The sequence below is a fragment of the Siniperca chuatsi genome, linkage group LG10, assembly GCF_020085105.1.
Source record: "Siniperca chuatsi isolate FFG_IHB_CAS linkage group LG10, ASM2008510v1, whole genome shotgun sequence".
Lineage (NCBI taxonomy): Eukaryota > Metazoa > Chordata > Actinopteri > Centrarchiformes > Sinipercidae > Siniperca > Siniperca chuatsi.
This window is the reverse complement of record NC_058051.1, coordinates 12,875,094-12,894,112: the sequence shown is the minus strand read 5'-3', so window position 1 is coordinate 12,894,112 and position 19,019 is coordinate 12,875,094. Positions and strand designations below refer to the sequence as shown.

General features: G+C 39.9%; 1 protein-coding gene across 4 annotated transcripts in view; it reads left to right on the top strand.

Moving 5' to 3' along the window:
- LOC122882907 (kazrin-like) overlaps positions 1–19,019 on the top strand; it is a 170,705-nt gene that overhangs the window by 124,488 nt on the left and 27,198 nt on the right. Inside the window, exon 1 of one of the 4 annotated variants that reach the window (XM_044210837.1) lies at positions 13,081–13,344. The exons of the other annotated variants lie outside the window; for them this stretch is intronic. Within the exon in view, the coding sequence (XP_044066772.1) occupies positions 13,314–13,344 (31 nt within the window). The 5' untranslated portion in view covers positions 13,081–13,313. Of the gene's footprint in view, positions 1–13,080; positions 13,345–19,019 lie in introns of those variants that run through there. 4 annotated transcript variants of the gene reach the window in all.

Below are 19,019 nucleotides of genomic sequence, written 5' to 3'. Positions count from 1 at the left end.
GCACCTGTTGTTGGAGCAATGTGCATCCATTACACATTATTCTAGCTAACGGCTGCTAATGAACCCAGCAAGCCCTGTGTTTGAAAAACATCACAGACAGCTTTTCAACTAATCAGACTATAACAAAGGCTGCTTCTTAATTTAGTCTGTGTCTATGTTGATATTGAACCAGGAACACAATAATTGACCGCTGGTTGTTTGTATTCTTGCAGTTTGTGTTGTTGTTGCATGCTTGGATGGACTAGGCGGGCAGAAATCATAACTCTCACTGCAGTATAATAATACAGCGAGACAATAATAGTCCTGGCTGAAATTGTTCTAAGTATATATTTAAATACATACATTGTATTTGTAAGAAGAATGTACTTACTCAAATATGGTGTCAGTAAGTTTAAGTGTAAATACAATATTGTGATTGCATTTATAAGCGATGTATTTACATTTAACTAAAATGGATCTATATTGTATTGAATTCTTAACCAATTTGGACTAGACATTTAAGAAGTTAAAACTTTATCCTGTGATTATTGAATTACCATTCATTTAACAGTTAAAAATACATAATGTAAGAATCAACCACAACACAATGCTGTTAAACATAGGGCTCATTTAAAGTTCATGCAATATCTTTCATAACTTTCATAATTTGTTTGGATGGTCAATTTACAGCCAAATTCTATTATGGTTTTTGGTTGACTTTACTACAATCATATTATGATCTTACATAATGTAACTTTAAGCCTCTTGCACCAGCTGTTTGCACTTTGCGAATCATAAAATGATGCAAATTCATCAGAAAAATGTTTCAATTCAGTGAGCTGAGTCAGTATTTGCCTGCGTATATATTTTATGGCTTGCAGCTAGTGGAGATATTCTTATAGTTATTGTGAGGACAATCTGAATTGTTATTGGATTTACATTTAATGCATTCATACCTTCCAGTCCTCCTGTAAAATGATGCTACAATATGGCTCCGTCAACAGTGAATATTACCATGCTCCGTAGTCATCTGTGTTTACAATTCTACTGTTATTGTTCAGTCAATTGTGTCTCCATGAGCCATCCCAAAAAGCAGCCTATGAAGTCTGTAAAATGTATTCCCAGACTCTTATCTAAGTGGGTGGTCAGACGGGTCTCACATTAACGTCACCTGCTCTTCAGACAAACACAGTTAAAGTAGTTTATCTATAGTCTGTTTCAATGTTCCAGCCCTTTCATGACAAAAAGCTTCTTTCAAGGAGTTGGAGTCTTGTAGAGAGGATCAAAGTAGCTAACAATGGCACCAATACAAACGCATCTCTTGGATTGTGGATCCTGTAAAGCTGCCAGCTCCAGTATGGATCTCTAGTGTCACACAGGGAACACCCAGGGGCCCCTTTCTCATTAGATTGTCCTGCTTAGGGGTCTATTTGGCTGCCAGTTCTCTCTTCTCTCCTATTAGCATCTGCCGATGTTGTGATGATACCGAGACTGCAGTTATTGTTTTGAAAAAAAGGGAACAGTGTTGTTGGCTTTTTGGTTACTATGGTGTGTTAGTACAAACCTGTTACCACCTTATTTCCAGTATTTCCATTTTATGATAATTTATACACTACATTGCAGATTGAAATATTGTACTCTTTACTCCACTACATTTATCTGACAACTAGAGGTAGAGGTTACTTTTCAGTTCAAGATTGTATATGTAAAACAATCAGTTTTGCATTGTTATAGATTAAACTACCCAACAGTGTATAAAGTTGTTAGAATTACATATCAATGAATCAGTAATATTCCAATAATATACAGTATATATGATAAATATATAACTCTGAATGGGACCATTTTGCATAATGAGTAGTTTTACTTTTGATATTTTAGGTATACTGAAAATGCTTCTGTAGTTTTACTTAAGTAAGATATTGAATACACGACTTTTACTTAAGTAAAATATCTCAATGCTACTGATCTGGGGTCAAGTGTCTGTATCTAATCCATTTTTTTGGGAGTCATTTGGAAGTCAAGAGAGCAGATACTTGATGAGGTTAGTTATATGGACAGATTCATGCACATTTTTAAATTACCACGTTTGTATGTGCACACGTACTCACTCTACTTCAGTACGAACCAGCTGATGCATTACTGTAGGTCTGTGGTCGTTTCCTAGGTGCTGTGAATGTGCAGACTCAGGAAAAACACATACGCACACACCAACAACCCCTGCAGTGGCCAAGGCCACGTATATCACCACAAGTTTCATCAGAATGAGAACAGGGAACTGAGGGGCTGTGTTATCAGCAAATTCATCTCAGGTCTGCAGTAAGAGAGCGACAGAGAGACAGGGAAGGAGAGGGGAAACAAACGTAAGCAGTGAGCACTGTATCATTATGGAGACAGGTGCTGCTTCTGCACATTAACAATGATGTCACTAGCTGGGTGAAGCTTGGCCTGTGGGCTGGTTTAAATAGGAAGGTCAGTGCAAAGAGGTAAAACACGGCGTCCAGAACAAGTAGGCTTAAGAGGGAAGGAGAGACAGAAAGGGGAGTGGAAAATGGGGGGGTGGGGAGGGAGACAAGGTGAAAGATTGCATAAGGACATAGTGTTACCTGCGTATGTATTCTGATTTACGAGAGAAACTCATACAAAGCAAGCACAGGGAGGAGTAGAGAAACAGAAATGAACAAAAAACAAAGTAAGAGAGTATAGGAAGGTGTATGTGTGGTTGTAGGTGCATGTGTGGAGTGGTCTCAGCTGAGCACTTCCATTTTTCTCTTGTGCTGACACTTTCCAAAAAACCTGCCCCCACCGAAGCCCTCTTATAGCCACTGGGAGAGTGGCACTTAAATTGCCTCCAGCAACAATATCCAGGCCTCTCTCCACTGTAATTTACACGCATCAGAAATAGCTACTCAGAAATGCTCAGACACGTTGGCTGTAGTTAGACTTGTCTTTTTTAATGTGACTTATATCATTTAATTATGCTAGAAAGCAATAATTGGACATTGTTTGTATTGTCATCTTCAAAGTCAGATTTGGAAGTGGTCATGCTTACTTTGTGATCAAAATCCTAGAGTAGACTGCTCCTATGGTAATAGAGGTAATACAGACTTGAAATCTCAGTGGACATAATCATCATAGACATGTAATGGGAGTTTCACACTGTGGATCCACAGACGTGTGATTTCATGGAATCTCAAAAATTGTGCTGCAATGTTCATAGACAAAGTGCCTCTGTCCTCTAGCCTTCCCATTAAAGGTTACTGAGAGGTTGAAATTGACAAGGGGAGCAGAGCAGCAGTCTGATTATCTGCAGTCTTTGTCACTTTATAACTGCTTCATTAAAGAGGGCTGCTGACAACTCAAAGGTCAAAAGTAAAATTTTAAGGGGTCTAGATTAGAAAGACTTAATTTGAGTAGTCATCAAAGGAAACATTATTTATTCCCCAAAATCGCGTGCGGGTACATGTGAGTGTGTGTCGGTGTGTGTGTATGTGCAACACATGGTTGCACTAGAACATCAGAGACATTTTCGGTCACACACTTCTATTAGCCTCTCTTCCTTCACTGAACCTTTTCCAAAAGCTTTTTCTGTTTTCTTCTTCACTCTTATTCCCTTAGAATCCATTCAGAGGCAGGTTGCACCACCGAGGTGTATATATAAATAAATAAGCCTTCCAAAGTGTTACATTTATTTTTTTTGCCACATACTGCATTATGGTCTAAATTTAGATCCGGAGCTGTGCTGTTCAACTAATCAATCAAGGCTTTTTTATATGCTCTAGCAACTTTCATATTAGAAATGCAGGTCAAAAAATATGTCTAAGCACACGTCAGTCTACTACTATAAAAACATGGTGGTGCAACATGGCGGCCTACGTAGAAGGGGACCTGCTCCCTCTATAGATATAAAGGGCTTAATCTAAGGTAATGAAAACATAATTCTTATTTTGTGATTATACACTAATGAAAACATACTTATAATTATTATATTCAATTTCTGCCAATAGCTACTCCTAAATGTTACACACTGGACCTGGACAGGTACACACTGGACACTGGTATGTAGCATTGGGTGTTTGTGGTTGTACTCGGACCATTAATATGACAAATCCTGTCCTTGTATACGTGGAGTGAGAGCTGAGTGTGTGGGTGTTGGGCTCTGCCAAGGTTTGCATTTCTGCTTATTGCCAATGAAGTAGTTCTGTTGGCTTCACTGGACCGTGACCTTCAGTACGCACTGGGTCAGTTTGCAGCTGAATGCCAAGTGCCGTGTATGGGAATCAGCACTTCCAAATCTGAGGCTATGGTGTAAAGATGGAGCATGAGATCAACAGGCAGATATGTGCGCCTTAGGCAGTGATGTGGACGTTGTCCTGGACTGCTGTAGTGAAGAGGGAGCTGAGCCTAAAGTTGATCTCAATTTACCAGTTCATCTTCGTTACAACTCTCATCTATGGTCATGAACTAAAAGTGACCAAACAATTAAGACCTTTTCAGGTTGTCTGGGCTCACCATTAGGAGATCAGACATTCAGAATAGACAAGGTGCTCCTTCGCTGCTGTTCCTTTTCATCAATACACGTTTTACAGTACAGCACTTTTCCAAAATACAACACTTAAAACACTCTATGATGAAACTCTATATTCTCTGTCACTTTATATATTTTGTGTTTGGCTCCATCTGAGATCTTTGTGCATGTTTGTTTTGCAGTCTAAGAAACCATTCCAAAATTTTCACTTAACACCTACACCTCATTAGGTTTTGGATTTATACCCAGGTGCAGCACTGCGCCAAGGTGCTACTAGAGGTGTATTTTCTATTTCTGAATTCCACCTTGGAGGTTTGACACGAGGAGAACAGCCAACTGGTGCAACCGGTCACTGGTTGTAATACCTTCTGCCTGTCCTTCAAATGGCTGTTAAAAAGGCCCACGGGCAGCTAATCTGAGCTGGCATCTGGCAGTAGTGAATTGGCAGCAGAGGTGATCGTGGAGAGGGACGGTGGATGTTGGAGCTGGCAGATCTGGAAGAGAGCTGAGTGGCACCTGGTGGCTGGCGGTTCCTTTTTACTGATTACTGAACATGAAGGTTGGAAGGTGGGAGAATGGAGAGGCAAATAACATAGCTGGTGGAGACAAAGATCACAGGAGCAGGTCTGGTTGAGTAGATGGAAAGGTATAAATATAGGATGCACAGTAGTAGTAGTAGTGATGAGTGGACTGAGAAATCCAGACAAGTAAGCAAGCAAGTTCAAGTGCAGAAGATTGTAGAGTAGATTAACAATATACGGTTTCACACCCTTAGGTCTCATTTCAAACAAAAGACTTCAAGTTGACATTTTAACATTCACCCACCCCCCACATATATGCGCTTTGCCTGAGGTAATAGATTAAAAAGGTGGGGGGTGAAGGAGGTTATGGGAAAGGAAATTACATACTTTTGAAGGTCATAACAAATCTGCAACCTCAGCATTCCTTGTCAAATCCCTGCAGTTATCCACGGGTGACCCACCTAGGTAAAGTATGCACTGACATGTCATAACTTAAAAAATGCAAAAACAGTAAGCTGACTAGTCAGCTGACTAGTTTTAATACTTGTCTAACGCCATGTTTAGATCGACAAACAGCTTTGTAAGAAAACAACACTCCTCAGTCATTTCAGTGAGACTACTGCTTTGTCACAGAGGGGGTCCCGGCACAGAGGGCTCTGGCAAGAAAACGCAGGGTTGTCCAGCAAAAAAATTAGTCTACTTTTCCAGCAAGCTAATGCAACCTCATCTGGCATCACACTGCATTGGCCAATCAAATGCGTGCCTGCCTTGAAACACGAATGACAAAATTGCACTCTTAACCTCGCAGCTGTCGACAGAGAATGCAATGAATTCTGGTCTGACTATTTTCCTACTCTAGTAGGACTCTAGAGTACTCTAAACTGCTCTGCAGTGTTTTGACACCTGATGAGCCTTCAAACTCATGGATGTGTTACTCAAACTAGACTTCCTTATTTGTATTCCATCTTCTACTTTCACTTAAGTAAAAGTACCAATACTGCAATAAAAAAAATACTCCATTACAAATAAAAGTTCTGCATTCAAAATCTTACTTCAGTAAGAACAGAGTACAGAAGTATTATCAGCTTCATGTATTTAAAGTAGCAAAAGTAAAAGTACTCCTTATGTAAATTGTCCCTATACATTTGTGTAATTGTTCTTTAATTAATACTGATGTAAATGGTAAATGGACTGCACCTGTACAGCGCCTTTCTAGTCTTCCGACCACTCAAAGCGCCATGAACAGCTTTTATGCTGATTGAGTTGGATCTCACTTGAACTATTTTATATACTGTTGAGTTGTTTAATAATACATCTATAAGAATCATTATCATCACATTTTCTATTTATATCTTACCATATATTTTATATATTGATCATTCTGTATGTTTATAACTTAAATGTCGTAGAAAGGGTTTCAGTCGTAGTCATCTGGACGCTGTTTTCAGAATCGTCTTGATTCTGAAAACATTGTCCAGATGACTACGACTGAAACCCTTTCTACGATAGAACACTCCTGGACGAATTAGGGACTACACCGTCATAACTTAAATGTAAAATCTTAATCTGCAAAGTAACGTGTAACTAATATCTGTAAAATACATGTAGTGCAGTAAAAAGTACAAAATCTCCCTCCGAAATGTAGTGGCGTAGAAGTATAAAATAGCATACAATGGAAGTGATCAAGTAAAGTACCTGAAATCTGTACTTGAGTACAGTACTTGAGTAAATGCACTTAGTTACTTTCCACCACTAATCTTCTCACTGGTACTTATAGCAACACACCCACACCAATGCAAACCATTTATTTTTTTCAACTTTGACATCTGAAAGAGAACACCTGCTTTGACTTCACTTGTGGCTAGAAGTGCACTGTGCTTGAAAAAGCCAAGCAACAGAGAACATTACAACAGTTTTCTGCTTTATGTGATCCAGAGGTGGTTTACTCTTGTGTTTTAAAATGAGTCAGACTGATGACATATCCCTTTATTATTTTTTGTGGCCTAGGTCATAATAAATACCTGTTTGGACCATTCTTCCTTTCTACTCTGTCATCGTCACAGGTGGCTATTTTGTTCACTACTAGTTCACACTTTGTGACTTGTGGGGTGATCTTTTGTACAGGGTTGTTTCAAGGTTTTGCAGTGCAACCTGCAGTGTTGGGACAGCCCTTTCTCATTCCCAGGGCATCAAATACCAACATTTTGTCATACCCCTCAGCGTTGTATACAGACGTACAAGGTACCCTTTAGCGTTTGTATGAGACGCACAGGGCTGCCAGAAAGCCTAAAGGAATACAGGTGTCGTAGTATAATGAGCAACATAAAGAGTAACAAACACAGGACTTTCACCTAGGAGATTCGTGTCCCGTGTGAAATCAAAAGTTAACGCTGAGTTATTAAAAGTTTTAAGTTAAGTTACATTAATTATAATACAAGTCACGTCCTTACTAAACTAAACGTTTTAAGGTGACTTACGTCACTTACGTCACGTGAACTCCTACTACCTAACCAAGTAGTTTTGCCTAAACCTTTATGTCACTTACGTCACATGACTTCCTGTTACCTAAGTAGTTTCTGAAGGCATCTCCTACAGACACAAAAGTAGTTTCTGCTGCTGAGGGGCGCGACAAAACGTCTGTATGGTCTCCCCATTCAGACAATTGTGACAGACAGGTTATATTGCCCACATGGCAGTTTCAAAGCTGCAAACATAAACAACCTCTCTTACATAAAACAGTGTCCCTGTTTCCTCATCACCTGCCACCCTTTGTAAACTGGCTCTTCTAAATGTAAGGTCTCTCTCGAATACGTCTTTCATTTTGAATGATTTCGTCTCTTCTACCCACCTAGATTTCCTATTTCTGACAGAAACCTGGCTGTAACCTGGTGAACACAGCCAGCTCTTGAAAGTATGTCTCCCTGACGATGACTTTTATAGCTCACCTCGGCCCAGTGGCCGTGGGGGTGGCTTAGCTGTCATTTTCAGAAACTGCCATAAGTGTACTCCCATTTCTACAAATGATTATTATAGCTTTGAAGTCTTGATGTTTAAAACTGGGGGTTCAAGTCTGGCACTCTGTGTAGTTGTGCATCGCCGCCCTAGGCTGGATGCCATTTTCCTCACATTTTCCTCTCTGAGTTTTTATCTTCATTTGTTGTGAATCATAACAAAATTTTTATCTCATGATTTTAATCATCATATCGACCTCTCATCAAACATCAGAATTTCTTGTTATTATGGAGTCTTTTAACTTTGTGCAGCTTGTTTCTGGCCCAACCCATAACCGCGGCCACACTTGAGCAGACTACTTGGCTCCTACTTGGCTCCTACATGCCTGTTGAAGGGAGTTTTTGACACTGTTGGTCGTGCAATTTCCCTCATCCTAAACAACAGTCTGGCTAATCGTTCTGTTCCCTCTTGTTTCAAACATGCGGTTGTACATCCCATTATTAAAAAGCCTAACCTTGATGCAACTGTTCTAAATAATTTCGAAGTTGCCATTTTTATCTAAAGTAATGGAAAAAAATTTCCTTTTTAGAAACCAATAATATCATTGAGAAATTTCAGTCTGGCTTCAGGGCACATCACAGCACAGAGTCAGCTCTACTTAAAGTCTCCAATGATCTACTGATGTCTCTTGGCTCTGGTAAATGTGCCATACTCATTCTTCTGGACTATAATTTCGCCTTTGACACTATTGACCATTCTATTCTGCTGGACCGTCTTGAGCACCAGGTCGGGATCCAGGGTAGTACCCTCCAGTGGTTCATCTCCTTCCTAGCAGACAGATCTTTGTCAAAACTAGTAACCTCTTCTCCTCATCTGCTCCTATCACCAGTGGAGTACCTCAAAGGTCCATTTTAGGGCCAATATTATTCATCTTATACATGCTCCCTTTAGGCTCAATCTTCCATAAATACAATATCTCCTACCACTGCTACGCAGACGACACTCAGCTATACCTCTCATAAGAACCTGGTGAAAACAACAACAACACAGTTAGATCCCTCCTTGACTGCCTCCAGGATGTGAAATACTGGATGGCAAAAAAACTGTCTTCAATAAACAACAATTTGACCCCTCCATCTCCATCAAAGGTTTAGCTAACCTTCGTGTCAATGCCAGAAATCTTGGTGTCATCTTTGATCCTGCTTTAAATGTGACAAGCAAATTAATATGGTTGTGAGCATCACACCTGTTCTGGCGTCCCTGCATTGGCTACCGGTCAAGTATAGGACTGAGTTTAAGGTTCTTTTATGGTTGGTTTATTTGTTTTTAAAGCTTTACATGGCCTGGCGCCCAAGTACATCTCTGAGCTCCTCTGCCCCCTTTCCAACCCCAGATCTCTCAGATCCTCAGACCAGCTGCTCCTGGCTGTCCCACATTCAAGGCTAAGGGGTAAGGGTAATCGTGTGTTTACAGTAACCACCCCAAAACTGGAAGAGTTTACCATTTTCAATTAAGTGATCCCCCTCTGTAGACACTTCTAAGGCTAAACTTAAGACGTACTTGTTTTCTCAGGCCTCTAAGTGCCCATAATGGTTTTACGGCTCACTTTTACTCCTCCTAAAATTCTCCTTTACCTAATTATTTGTGTATGGGATTGTATTTGTGTGCTGGCTACCATGTTATGTGATTTTATTCTTTCTATGTTAAGTTATTGTACAGCACTTTGGTCAACTTTGGTTGTTTTTAAATGTGCTTTATAAATACACTTGATTTCATAAAAAGATGGACACCATCTTGTTCACAAGCCACAAAAAAGTTTTACTCTCCTCTCTTTCTCACATAAACAATGAAAGGTTGACAGTTGGCAGTATAAGGTGGTGCTGCTGTCCATTGAGGTATTGTGGAAAACTGACTGCAGAGAGAAATTGGCTGCTTCCATTGATTTTCATTTAAAGGATAGTGCTCTCAGCTAATCACCTCCATCTTGTGTGTGATGCTACATCATACAAGGTGTGCATCAGTAATTTCACCTAAACTGCTTTTTACACGTAAATCTTTTTTTCTAATATCATCATGCATTCCAAGCCATGCGTGTCACAGAAAGTTAATTTCCTGTTGTTCCCTGGTCCCTGTAGTGTGATTTGATGCTGTCTTAATGTAGTGTAAATAGCCAGCGTGTGCCAAGTACATTCTTTTAATTAGGAAACCCAACAGGCCTGATGATTAGCACTTCATCTTCATAAGTGTCTGGGCCTTAGCTGCAGCTGGACCACTTCCTAGTTACCTTACACTCTAGCTAGCATGTCCCAATAGATCTGGAGCAAGAATAGTGTAATTCATATGTTGTAGTCTGCCATCTACTGAGCAAGCAACAATGGTTTTGTTAATGTGGTCCATGTACATTGCTCTAAAGATACTGTATTTGTTAAATATGCTTGTTTTTTGACTTTTGCACATTTGGAAGCTTGGTAGCCCAGAATGATAATAATGGTGATATCCTGCTAGCATGACCTCATTTTAGATGGCAAAACCCCTTTCTCATAAAATCACCTTCTTCCAGATCATCCAGCATATAGGGAGCTGCCCTGCAATCATTTCTCATGCACTCCAGCAGACAATTTCACCAGCACAGTTCTTTAAATAACTTTACAACCCAGAGCTTCACATGATCAATGACACTATTATATTTTTTTCTCAGATTCTCTTTCTGAATGTCTTTTCTCTAGAATGGGGAAATTGCTGAGTCACCTCTCATCCTAGGATTTGTAATCTTAAACCACTGGGTACTGGGCAGAGGCACATGATGTTCTTTATAGCCAGTATAACTACTGCAGCCTTCCTCTTCACTGGCATTAAAAGGCATTTGTTACCATTTCATGAAATTGTGCCTTGTGACTGTAAGAGGAAAATAAAGTCCAACAAAAATCAATGACTGGATTCCCATTGTGTAAGACAAAATAGCTCAGCAGTTCTCTGACTGCTATCTGCTAAGCATCCTTTGGGGGTTATCTTGAAGTGAAATCATCATGTACTCACATGGACACACATGTTCACAACACAAAGCCTCACGCTGTCATCTGGCCTCACAAAAATGTAGTTGTAGTAGTATAGTTGTAGTATATTGTGCATGTACCTGCAGCTTTTAATCTGCTGCGTATCAGTTGAGCGTACAGGAGGAGGCAGCTGAGCTGCAGGCCTGCATGTGCCATAATCACCCCTTTGAGTAGGCAGTGTTCAATTTCCTCACTTTTTCCATTATGCATGGACACAATAGACAACAAAAGATTATTTTCTTTAGCTGCTTTATTGTCTCGGAGAGAGGGATGGTACATTGAATGATTATTAAATGTCACACTCTGCAGAGAACCCAGGTTTCTGGCATAGCTGTTGATTGACTGTGAAATAATAGCATTAGACAACACAGACACTTTTGTGATGTTGGTTCATTGTACTGAAATGTACACATGGCCTTTTGACACAAACATCATCTAGATATAAAACAATAAAAATTCCATCAATTCGAATCATTTACTGAATATACATATCTACAGTTTTGTGATCTGCCATTGTTGAGCCTAGAACGTGCTTTTCTTGATTATTGTCGATTAATTAATATATACATTGAAACAAAGTTAGAGTTTAATTAAATTCACATTTCACAACCTGCATTGTTTTGCCACACTGTTATGGTAGCAGGTTCTAAAGTGGCCTTGTTGATTAATGGAGCTTGAATTTGAACTCAGCACAGGCCACCAGGAGGCCATTGAAGGCTCCTGTTACTACAGTAAAGTGTGGGTGGAGTCGCAGCACACCGGCTGTGTGGCCCACATATTGAATGTAAATATAGAAGAATTCACATATGGAAGTAAAAATGGAGTGGAAAATGAATTGTTCCATTTGAATTTAATCACCTGATAAAATAAGAATTTGTATAATAATACTCACTGATAATATTCAGGTTGGCACACAAAGGTTCTGCAGAGAACGCTACTTTATTCTAAATTACTACAAGGATGAAAAGGAAATAACTTAAAGATACAATTCAGTCAGTCTTTGATGAGTCTTTTATACAGCTATTTTGCCTTTTTTATGACTAATTCTGTATGTGTGCTTAAACTGTTGGGCTTACATTTATGGTTTGACTCATCATTCTGCTTATTTTAAGAGGTTTTATATTTGTTCTTGCAGGCAGATGAAAAAAGATTGATTAATACATAGACTTATCACCTTTGTTTAAAATCAAGGCTTTGTCTGTCTGACTACTTGTACATCATCAATCCTTCATTCACCTGCCTGCCTAAAACTACATATCACTGCAAAGGTTGTCTGCACTAATAGTGAAAGTTTGTTTGCTTACTTCCCATGCCAACCAGAGAAATTAAAAAGATGTAATTAAACTAAAATGTAGAAGGCTTTAAAAGATAGCTTTTACAATTAAATGTAAACATATCCAGTTTATTACAATTTAAAATGGAGCTGTATTTTGATCCACTAAATGATGAAAATATCCTGGGTGTATTCTATGGTTGTAGTTCTAAATCCACCCATTATTGTGATGCTTTGGCTTACTTTACTCTGTATGTCTCCCCTTGTTTGATGAAGTTACTCAAAAATGTGGACTGATAGCTTTGAAAGAAAACAAAAAAACATCAGTCTCAAAGTTTTTTACTGACTGATCATAGATGCAGACAAAAAAACAAGAACAAACATCATAGTGTTTTTCTTTAGCAAGTGTTTCCCACTGCATGGTCATTTTTATACGTTCAAGGTTTTTATGATACCATAGGTGTTATTTTAAAGGTATTAGGTTACTGAGACCCTCAGGCAAGTCAACAGCTGGCAGACCTGTTGCTGTGCTGCCTGCCGGTGTTACTACACACACATTGTCACTCACCTGCCTGAAAGCTCACACATAGGGCTGGGCTCCTCCCTGCATCGGTGTGTGTGTGTGTGGGTGCGCAGGTCTATGTGTATGTTTGAGTACTGTGGGAAAATCTTAGTGGCAGCCCCGCTGAGCTCCTCCTCCTCCTTACCTAGTAAACCATTTGAGTTGAGGGGGAGGGGTTGAATGTAATGTATCATTGAACCCGTGGGAGTTGCTTTGAACAGGTACACTCAGAGAGGGAAAGACACAGCGGCAGCTCTTGGATGTATTTCCTGGTGTCAACTGAGCCTGATTTTTGTGGGAAAAAAATAAAAATGTTTCTGGTTTGAGTGAGGACCACTTCAGACAGGAGGATTTTTGGAGTTTGTCTTTGTGTCTGTCCTGAAAGTCTCCTGCACACACCTGACAGATCCTGGAATCCTCTGGAAAATTCCCCTCGGAGGAGGGGATGAAGTCAGACGGAGAGCAGGGAAAGTCTGGTGAGTGAGTGGAAATGACAAGTGCAGCTGCCACTCTGTGCCTTATTAGACACTAGCATGATGTGAGTTTCAGTCCTGCACTTTCAAAGGTTTTACAGTGAAAAGGCGAAGGTGGCTTGTTCAGTGTCTTTCTGGACTAAAGATCCCAGGAGGGGAGATACGTCTGCTTTTTAGCTTGAAGAGTGACATGCTCATTTGTTGGCAGGTGTCATGTCTGATAGTGAGTCACCCAGTCAGTCACCTGTTTTGGTGCTGAGCCGTTGGGAGACTTTAACCTGCACTGATCTCAGAGTAGTTGTTATTGTCTGAACAAGGGGGCAGACACTCCACCATTAATTGATTATTCCGCATTCAGTTGTCTTTAATGTTTGAGCTGATACCCTTTTTCCAACTGACTTGCTAAGTATGTGCTGGTAGAGATCTGTGTTTTCTTGCATCTGCAGACATATGGCTGCTAATGTGCGGATCCAGCTTTTGACCTATAATGTCAAATGAGTGAATGATTCACCCTTTTCTGAGCTGTTTCAGGGCAGAGGTGTCACAGTGCAGTCTAGTATTTGTTCTGAGTAGGTTGTGAGGGAGTTTTGCTATCCGTCAATGACTAGATCACAGTCTTGGGCAAGTTTGTCTCCAAACAACAGTGTTTTTGTGGTCATGTAAAGAAGGCATTGTGTTCTGTTTCTATTGTAAACACTGGGCTTGTTGGCTGCAGTTTTTAGCCTGAATGCACGTTTTACATTATCACAGGAATTTTCGCTGTATCAGCCATGTTGGTTTCAGACTATTAACTGAAAAGCATTAAATTAAAACAGCTGATAAATGTTGCGATTGTGAGAACTACTATAGGTTTTCTTCTCTGCTGCTTTGCCTCCAAAATGCCTGCATTTTATCTGTATACTGGTAGTTCACCTGCCCTTCAACCTTGGACTAAAAATTTGCCCAAACACAGAGGTAAAAGTTTATATAAACCATGTTTTCTGCTTGTTACCTTTTGTAGAAATTCCTTGTGCTAGCAACCCAGAATTGGAGTAAAACTGGTCAAATGGAGTTATATGTTTTTCAAGCACGTCATATAAATCCTACAAGCTTTAACTCGAGGTGTGGTTGTGACACAATTAGTCCCTTCAAAGCAAAACAAACACCTGGAGGCTATGGATGGCTGTCTTTGCCTAACCCTTACTATACCAGGTGTGGTTATGTATTTGCAATTTTTTTCAGTTACTCACCTTTCCGTCTCACATTTCTGTGACCACTTCTGTGATTACCGTTTCGGTTAGATTCGTGGTCCGTCTTTGTAAACTGAAATTGGACAGCATTAATCATGCAGCCATTATAGCTTGTAACCATAGCAGCAGGTTATGTATAATAGAACCTGCTGTTGATGACTTCCAAGCAGAATAACGGAGAAATGTTCTGGTTTTGATCTTCTCTCTGTTAAATTCACTTCAAACCCCAGTTCCTCAGCTCTGCCAGGCATGCCAGTCAAGCAATGACACCCCAAATCATTTCAGATTACGTTGCTCCTTTATGTCTCACGGCTGCCACTCAGAGAAAGCAGTGTTTTCAGATGAGTGACATGATGTCAGAAAAAGCTTAACCCTGTGGATTAACACCTTCTCTGAACCAGGCCATAAAACAAAAGTTGTTGTTGGTTTCCAACAACAGCCTGTTACAGTCTGACTGACCTGACACTCAGTCAGGATCAGGTCAGGGCTGTAGGTGCGTACCTGCATTTATATGCATCCAAATGCAGTCAACACATGGATGCATGTGTGTGTGCCTGTGTGTGTTTCCAGCAGGCTAGGTTTGACAGCGTAATTGCGAGAGCAGCTGAGTTTGGTCCTGGCTGTGTAATTGCCTTATTTCACTGACTAGGTTGCAGATGAATGCAGCTACTGTCTCCCTCGTGTGTTAGCTAGTTTCTTCCTGTTGTGGCAGACACAGAAGACAATTTGGAATGAGTTAAAGATAATCAGCTGCCTGTCCGAATCAAGTCAGGGATAGTGGTAAAGCAACTGTAATAATCATGAGCCATGCTAAGTCAGATTTACCACTACTTTCTGGGAGCATGGAGTAATTTTGTATTTCAATGCAGATGGACTGATTGGAGCCTTTATTATGCTCCATCTATCTCTCTTTCTGTTTGAACACCTAATCACATTTACTCTAAAGAAAATCTCTAATTAATTTGGCTGCTTACTTTCTCACTATCACAAATCAAATTCATCCCACTGTTGGCTGCTGTTTTCAGACACTGTCCATTCCTCCTATACTCATCAAATATACATGGATGGATGACAGAACTTGCTTTCTGTGAGTCACTGAAAAGGTAACTCACATTTGCTGTGACAGATTTTTCAGTCTTCCAGCTTTATTTGCTGAAGCTGTCAGCAGACACCCTGCTCATTTTGAAAATTGGGAACAAATGTAACTCCACAACCATTAGCTACATACTTCAGTCCCAGAATCTTATTGAGAACCTCAAGGGGCAATCAGGATTGTTTTGGCACCTTCATACTCATGCCAAATCATCATTGTCATCTTGGCTTGACTTTTCTAGGTGGCAGTATTTATTTTTGGCAACAGAGCATGTTTGTTGATGTGTGGGTGATATGAAAGAGTGCAGGGTTTCGTCACAGTGGTAGGAGCCACCTCATACAGGTACGCTGACTCTGTGTGTGTGGATTCATCCACAGTTTGATGAAATATCCATGGTGACTGCATTTGGCCCAGACTATAAATAACAGCCTTTTGCACTAAAGGTAATTTCCTACCTTTATGCACACAAACACATGGACTCACATCCAAACACCTCTTAGCTACCTGTCTCAGCTAATCTGTTCATCCACCTAATAAGATGACATTTTCACAGAAATCTCTCTCCAAAACAGAACTTGTTTATTGTTCCTATTGCATCAGAAATTGTTGCTTTGTTATCTACGAGACTCCCACTCATGCACAACAAGACTATTCTTTGGAAATAAATGCTTATTTGTTTGCAATATGCTTAACAGCAACACTCTGGGAAAATGAGGTACATAATAGCACAATGTTAACAACGTGTAACAATAAAATGGAAGCAGATGGAAAAGCCGGTGAAAATTACAAAACAAGCTAAATGTTGATTGCTCGTGGATTCACATAGATGATATTTCATATCATGACTCAATGAATGACATGTTCTTATTCACATAATAATACCAGCACAGCTCATCAAGCATAACCATGGCAGCAAATATTGCCTGGCCTGATGCAACCAATTAAGGTTCTCATCATGTTTGGTATAAGCTGTCCAGAGTAAAACCACAAACAGTAGCTTCTATTTGGAGGAAGCACTTTAGCAAAGCACCAATTCATTAGTGCACCAACTCAGACCGCAATGTACATATAAGTAGTTATTCCCCAAAATAAATAAATAGTGCATATTTCTGCAATTACAGTTTCCTTGAATTGGCTGTGTATTCTTGCAGCATTATTTGCCACCTGAATGCCTACTAATACAAAATACTGGAGGATGATAAATAGCATGCAGCTATTAAGAAGATCATGAAGGAGGATAGTTCCCAGTCTGCACCTTCATTATGACTTGTGTGAAAGGATTGCCATTTTGGCTCATTTGCAGTCTCTGACTTCTCCCAGTTGTATTTTAATGGCTACCAGCTATCTTATCTTCCAGCCTATCGTCCATCCCTCATGACCTGAGCAGCGCCTCTTCCAGTTTCATGGAAACTCTGCTGCTAATCTCCACGACGAAGAAATTAGAAAAGCTGTCCAGTATATCTGTCCATCTGCAGCCTAAGAACGTCTCACTGTTTGTGGTTTTCACGTCATAGATGTGAGACAGACTTTAAAACAAACACATTGTTTTTACGGATTACTGTCAATTCGGTACAGACTGTGAAAATGAGAGTGAGGGCTGCTTATGTAATTCTGTAAAATGACACCAAAAATGAAGATGGTTTTAAATCTCTCTCAGTCCACCAAAGAAAAATTAGACTTTTTGAAGTAAAAAAATGCAAATCTGTACAGTTTTTTTTCTTTTTAGTTATAGTAACTGTGTGTGTATGTGTATATATATATATATATACACTCCCTGACAAAAGTCTTGTCGCCTATCCAAGTTGTAGGAACAACAAATAATAACTTGACTTCTAGTTGATCATTTGGAAACAGAAGTGGCTTATATGAAAGGCAAAGGCCTCTAGATTATGCTTATTTTACCAAAATAAAATCTTATCATGCCTTGATTTTTAATTATTTAATTGGGACAGAGAGGTCAGACTTTGCTTAGACAAAAGTCTTGTCATTTAAAGGAAATAATGTACAGTACAGAACATAAAGTCATGGTGCAGTGGAAAAATAATTAATATTGTGTATGACTCCCATGAGCTTGGAGGACTGCATCCATACGTCTCGGCAATGACTCAAATAACTTATTAATAAAGTCATTTGGAATGGCAAAGAAAGCATTCTTGCTGGACTCCCAGAGTTCATCAAGATTCTTTGGTTTCATCTTCAATGCCTCCTCCTTCATCTTACCCCAGACATGCTCAATAATGTTCATGTCTGGTTACTGGGCTGGCCAATCCTGGAGCACCTTGACCTTGTTTGCTTTCAGGAACTTTGATGTGGATGCTGAAGTATGAGAAGGAGCGCCATCCTGCTGAAGAATTTGCCCTCTCCTGTGGTTTTGGAATGTAATGGGCAGCAAGAATGTCTTGATACCTCAGACTGTTGATGTTGCCATCCACTCTGCAGATCTCGCACACCCCCATACTGAATGTAACCCCAAACCATGATTTTTCCTCCACCGAACTTGACTGTTTTCTGTGTGAATCTTGGGTCCATGCGGGTTCCGATAGGTCTTCTGCAGTATTTGCGACGATTGGGATGCAGTTCAATAGATGATTCATCGGAAAAATCAACCTTCTGCCACTTTTCCACAGTCCATCCTTCCTGCAAGCTGTGGGCCTTGGCAAATGCAACACGATTTTTTAGTTGTCTTCTGTTTAATGCTGGTTTCTGAGCACTAATTCGGCCATTGAGACCACTGTGTGACAGAATTCGACAAACTGTTCTTGTAGATACGGGGGTTTCTGGTGACCAGTTGTTATGTAGCTCTGCTGCAGTTGAAAAAGGGCTGGCCCTGGACTGTCGAACCAACAAACGGTCTTCTCGAACAGTAGTCTTACGGGGTCTGCCTGACCTGGGCCTGTCATGAACTTCACCAGTTTCTTCAAATCTTTTTCTTATCCTCTCCACTTGACGTTTAGATACATTAAAGATGTCTGCCACCTCAGCAGGAGACTTGGTCTTCAGGCTCTTGATGATCAGCACTTTGGTCTGTGGTTGAATCTTTGGCATGCTGTCAGAGGTCAGGATGCATTTCAAATGAAGGTTGGGTGTGCTGGGGTTCTTCTTCTACACACCTGGGAATGTGTTAATTACAGTATTTGTCACAGGTGATGCTCTAATCTGTGATTGTTTGAATCCTTTAAAGATGTGACAAGACTTTTGTCTAAGCAAAGTCTGACCTCTCTGTCCCAATTAAATAATTAAAAATCAAGGCATGATAAGATTTTATTTTGGTAAAATAAGCATAATCTAGAGGCCTTTGCCTTTCATATAAGCCACTTCTGTTTCCAAATGATCAACTAGAAGTCAAGTTATTATTT